The 5,788-nt window shown below is 40.6% G+C and overlaps 1 protein-coding gene across 1 annotated transcript; it reads left to right on the top strand.

Annotated features, from left to right (window-relative positions):
• Window positions 1-658: 658 nt before the first annotated feature.
• Window positions 659-5,788, top strand: LOC123131454 (disease resistance protein RGA5-like). Its single transcript, XM_044551126.1, has 4 exons — window positions 659-817; window positions 933-1,053; window positions 1,190-2,072; window positions 3,620-5,788. The coding sequence occupies exons 3-4, from the start codon at window positions 1,234-1,236 to the stop codon at window positions 5,559-5,561; spliced, it is 2,781 nt and encodes a 926-aa protein (XP_044407061.1). The 5' UTR covers window positions 659-817; window positions 933-1,053; window positions 1,190-1,233; the 3' UTR covers window positions 5,562-5,788.

Genomic DNA, 5,788 nt, shown 5'->3' with positions numbered 1-5,788 from the left:
TGGCAAGGGGAAAGGGTTGAGGAGGAAGAGAAGAGGACAACACGAATGCTTTGAAAGAATTTTGAAACAAGACCGGACGGTGAGGCAACATTGAACGATAAGGTGATTTAATAGAACGTTTGTCGAATAGATTTTTGAATTAATAAGTAAATGGCCGGGCAAATATGAAATCCTAAAAGAAAAATATGAAACTCGAATATCGTTTGGTTTCTTCTGAATTGCCCTCGGCTTCATTTTTTTTATCTTTCCAAAATATTTCAAAACTATCACCACTTTAGAACAATAGGATGAGCTACTAGAATTGTCTCTACTAGTGAATGATATATCAATATTTGAATAGAAAAATGGTTGTGCCTATTGTCACAAAATTCAAAAAAAAAAAGAGAGAAATACTACCTCTGTCCTCGTTTATTAGTACCCTTTGTATTTTGGCTCAAGCTTTAACCTTTACTTTTGGTACCAAAAAATAAATTATATACCACAAAATAGTACTATCATGACAAACCACTTCTGAATATGAATCCAACAATATATGTTTTGTGACATACAACTTATATTTTATTAGTCATAATCTACGGTCCAAATTTGACACAAAATACGAAGGAGACCAACCTAGATGGAGGTAGTAATCAGATCCCAGACCGTGACCTCTCCTGCACACTAAGGCACTAACTAATCAGATCAGATCTCCTTGCCTTCTCACTTCACTGCCCACTACTCCCCTCGTCTCACGCTGCACGCGGCGCAGGCGTCCGAGCTTCCTTCTCCTCGCTCGGCGAGCTGTCTAGGTTACTCTGCGGCGGATCCATCCCGCAAGGTATGCCCCCGTCTCCCATTTCCGTGCTTAAATCTCCAGATCGGTCTGTAGCTCGTTGGGTGCACCAATGCTTGGCCTCACCTCCACTAATCCATTTTCCCTCAAGTCTCAACAGGGTTCAGATCCAGATCGCGCAGAAGATGAAATAATCGATTGTTTACCATCAGTGCTTTCGACGGGCATCATGAGCTAGCTCTAAGTTGCTGCTACCGAAGAAAAATCCAGAATCCACGTAGGTATGTACTACCCCATGTCTACAGGCTACAGCAATGCTTCAATCTTGCGTTGCCTTGCGGCTGGCCGGCGTGGTATGCTTGTTCAGTGTTATAATGCTTGGCCATAGTGGCTTACTTCCCTCAATGCTTTTGTCAGGCTGAACACTGCCGCGGCATTAATTGAGCGAGCTCTCAGCTAGCATGGCCATGGAGGCGACTCTTGTCAGCGTGGCCACAGGGGTCCTCATACCTGTCCTGGGAAAGTTATCCACTTTGCTTGGTAACGAGTACAAGCGGTTCAAGGGTGTGCGCAAGGAGATCAGGTCCCTTACTCATGAGCTTGGTGCCATGGAGGCTTTTCTCCTCAAGATGTCCGAGGAAGAGGATCCCGATTCGCGGGATAAAGTTTGGATGAATGAGGTGCGAGAATTATCCTACGACATGGAGGATGCCATTGACGACTTCATGCAAAGCGTTGATGACAAAGACGAAAAGCCAAATGGCTTCATCGAGAAGATCAAGAACTCACTAGGGAAGTTGGGGAAGATGAAGGCTCGCCGTCGGATTGGCAAAGAGATTCAGGATCTAAAGAAACAAATAGTTGAGGTGGGCGACAGGAATGCAAGATACAAGAGTCGCGAGCCCTTCTCCAAGACCGTCAATGCGACCATTGACCCTAGAGCTCTTGCTATATTTGAGCATGCATCGAATCTTGTTGGAATCGATGAGCCCAAGGCAGAGATAATCAAGCTGTTAATAGAAGAGGTTGTTCGTGCTTCAGAGCAACAACAACAACTGAAGATAGTCTCCATTGTTGGATCTGGAGGTATGGGCAAGACAACTCTTGCAAACCAAGTGTATCAAGAGCTAAAAGGAAAATATGAGTGTTGGGCTTTCGTCTCAGTTTCACGAAATCCAGACATGATGAATATTTTGAGAACTATTCTAAGTGAAGTGGCTAAGAAAGATTATGCTACCACTGAATCAGGGGATATACAACAACTCATTATCAAGATCATAGATTTTCTAGCAAACAAAAGGTACATTCTAACTTTATTATTATTTTCATTTCTACCTGTCATCTTTGAATGTATAAAATAGTTTCTTATATATGTCATAGGAAGATTATACTAGTGGAATTTGTTAAAAAGTTCCATATAATTCCATGTTCACATTTCTCCATATGTTGTTAGAAAAAGTAATGGTCAAATGGTTATAATAAAGACTCTGTTGATGTTCTAAAAAAGAAGATAAATAGATGGAGAGAGTACAAATAAAACCATCTCCTCGGAGCCTCCATTCATGATATATGTCCATTTATTTTGATATTCTACGACTTGAATACATAGGCACATTGGTACACCTATTATTGTATAATTATATGGCATAAGTTTGTGTCAGAAGTAGAGCCCCATACCTTGAGCTCCCTTAACATCCCGAACTATAATTTTCTATGCACTTTACCTCATGACTGGTTTTGCAAGTGTGGCATCCATGTTACCCTGTTTTTCACACGAAAGTTGTCACACACACACACACACATCACCTTATTCCACCTCCACCTCTCCCTTCTTTCTATCCCTTTTTTCCTCAGATCCGATGCGGCTTGTCTTGATACACTCTTCTTCCTCTTCTCTCTCATCCTGCCAACTAAATGCCACACTGCTCTATTGCGACCAGCTCTGTTGAGATCCGCTAGGCATCAGCCACTATTGTTGCCCTACACGGCCATACATCATCGGCGCTGTAGCCATCAAAATAAAAAATTATATAGTTAGGTTAAGTGATCCTATTTTTTTAATGGGAAAGCATGCCCAAATCAGTAGTGTAGGAGGGAAAACATACATTTTTCCTACCATCCAATGGTAGTTACCACCACTTGCGTTTTGTATGTTGTATATAATATCTATAAAATTGAAGAGTATGTACGCGTAATATGTAGTATATAAGAATGTTTATGTACTATATATACTACTTTTGGTAGTATGTAACATATTTTGAGTATGCTCCTTTTTATGTATAAATATGTACGTATTTCACAAATATAACAAAAATCATGGGCAAACTTGTAATTTTAAGTATCTTATATAGAATATATGAACATACTTACAATGATAAAGTAGTATATATACTAATATATGATAGTATATGAGACATGAGGATAACTACCCCAGATGGTAGGATGATATATGTAGTATACACACACACACACACACACTGTTTTCATTTTAGATCACTGGATCTTTCGGTCCACATCCTGATTCTTGCTTTGTTGCTCATGACAACACCTACATATAATTATACATCTTTTTATCCATCTCTTGTCTTTCAACATAATTGTCCAGTCTTGATATTTTTCTATGGTCAAGCCTCTTGTTTAAACAATTGCTTATCCCCTTGCTCTCTGTAACTCGCGAAACTAACATGGACATGCGAAACGATATAATTATGTAACAGATGTCTTTTGGGTACTTCTGTACTTATCCTTTTCATTTTGTCAATGTTAATGTGTTTCGATTGTTCTTTGTCCGTCTACGCAGCAGACTTTATTTTATGAATATGCTAATATTTATTTGTCCATGTACAGGTACTTTGTTGTTGTTGACGATATATGGGACATGGATACATGGGATATTATTAAGTGTGCATTCCCCGCTAGAAGTTCTACCAGTAGAATCATCACCACCACTCGTATGAACAGTGTCGCTAATTTATGTTGTTCGTCATTCAATGGTCATATTTACAATATAAGGGCTCTTGATATGGTGCACTCAAGACAATTATTTCACATCAGATTATTTAAGTCCGATGAAGATTGCCCTGCACACCTTCAAGAAATTTCTGAGCAGATATTGGAAAAATGCGATGGGTTACCTTTGGCGATCATTGCTATATCTGGTTTGTTGGCTAACACCGAAAGAACAGAAAATATATGGAATCAAGTAAAAGATTCAATTGGTCGTGCACTTGAAAGGAATCCCAACGTTGAAGGAATGATGAAGATTTTGTCACTTAGTTACTTTGATCTTCCCGCTCATCTAAAAACTTGCCTCTTATATCTAAGCATGTATCTAGAAGATTCTACTGTTGAGAAGAAGGGCCTGATAAGAAGATGGATTGTTGAAGGATTCATTCTTGGAGAAGGCAGATACACGGCATATGAGTTAGGAGAAAGGTGTTTTAATGAACTACTCAATAGGGGTTTGATCCAGCCTGTGGAGACAGATGACTACGGCGAGGTGAATAGTTGTCGAGTTCATGACACAATTCTTGATTTCATCATATCCAAGTCTATAGAAGAGAACTTCATTACTTTACGTGGTGTTCCCATTCTGACAATTGGGAACCAAAGCAAAGTTGTTCGTCGACTCTGTCTACAAGGTGTAAAGGAAGGAAATTCAACTGTACTGACAGAAGGTCTCGTGTTGTCCCATGTCCGATCACTTACTGTGGTTAGAGGTCTCGTGAAAATCTTTTCTTTTGAGGAGTTTAGACATCTGCGTGTTCTCCACTTGATGGGTTGCTCTGAATTGGATGATCATCATCTTGAAAATATAATGAGGTTGTTCCAGCTGAGGTACCTGAACCTCCAAGGTACAGGAATAAGCAAGCTCCCGGAACAAATTGGGCGTTTAGTGTGCTTAGAGATACTCAATCTAACACGTACTTATGTACGGGGATTACCTGCATCTATTGTTAATCTCGGAAAATTGTTGCATCTACGTGTTGATCATGATGTGAAATTTCCTAATGGGATTGCAAAGATGCAAGCACTGGAGACGTTGGGATATGTGAAGGTCTCCATTCAGCCAATTGACTTCGTGTGTGGCCTTGGCCAACTAAAGAATTTGAGGAATCTGCAGCTTGACCTTACTTTCGAAGGCGATTGTGACATTGAGGATAGGGATGTGGTTGGTGAGGAACGCAAGAAAGCTATAGTCTCTTCATTGTGTAAGCTAGGCACCCAGAACCTCCGCTCCTTGAGTATTTGGTGTGGGAGCAGCCTCTTACAGGGACCTTTGTGCCTGCCTACCCTTGAGAAACTTACTACCGGGTCTTCGGCTGTCCCGCAGATTCCGACATGGTTGAGCTCCTCTAGAAACCTCCAACTGCTATGGATTGAAGTTGAGGTAGTCAAGCAGGACGATCTCTGCATACTTGGGGCCTTACCCAGTTTGCTCGTTCTGCATCTGGAAGAAGCAGCAAAGTCAAAAGAAAAGCTCAGAATCAGTGGTGAAGTTGGGTTCCAACTATTGAGGATTTTCATTTATGATGCATCTGATGAACCAGTAGATCTGATATTTGGGGTAGGGTCCATGCCCAAGCTAGAAAAACTCGAGCTTCGTTATTTGTGTGCAGTTGAAGCTGACTGTCTGGACTTTGGAATCGGGAACCTCCCCTGCCTTAGTATCATCAAATTTATTGGTGTTGGTGGTGACTATGACATTGTTGAAGCAGTGAAGATTGCCATGAAGAGAGCAGCCAGCGCACATCTCAACCACCCTAGTCTACACTTTTTAGAAGAATAATATGACGGGTCTCCAATGCCCAGCTTTGATTTAACAAGCCAAGAACTTCTCATGCCGATTCTCATGTTTAAAAGTCTTTAGCTCGAAACCTCTCTCTTCCATGATACACTAGTACACTGTACTCTCCGTTGGCTAATGTATTATATTTGACATGCATGCTTTCCATATTTTACATTTGACCAGTAATTAGTTGACAGCATATTTGCGGAGTTTGTGTTCCAAGGCAA

The sequence above is a fragment of the Triticum aestivum genome, chromosome 6A, assembly GCF_018294505.1.
Source record: "Triticum aestivum cultivar Chinese Spring chromosome 6A, IWGSC CS RefSeq v2.1, whole genome shotgun sequence".
NCBI classification, from domain to species: domain Eukaryota; kingdom Viridiplantae; phylum Streptophyta; class Magnoliopsida; order Poales; family Poaceae; genus Triticum; species Triticum aestivum.
This window is presented reverse-complemented; position numbering and strand designations above follow the sequence as displayed.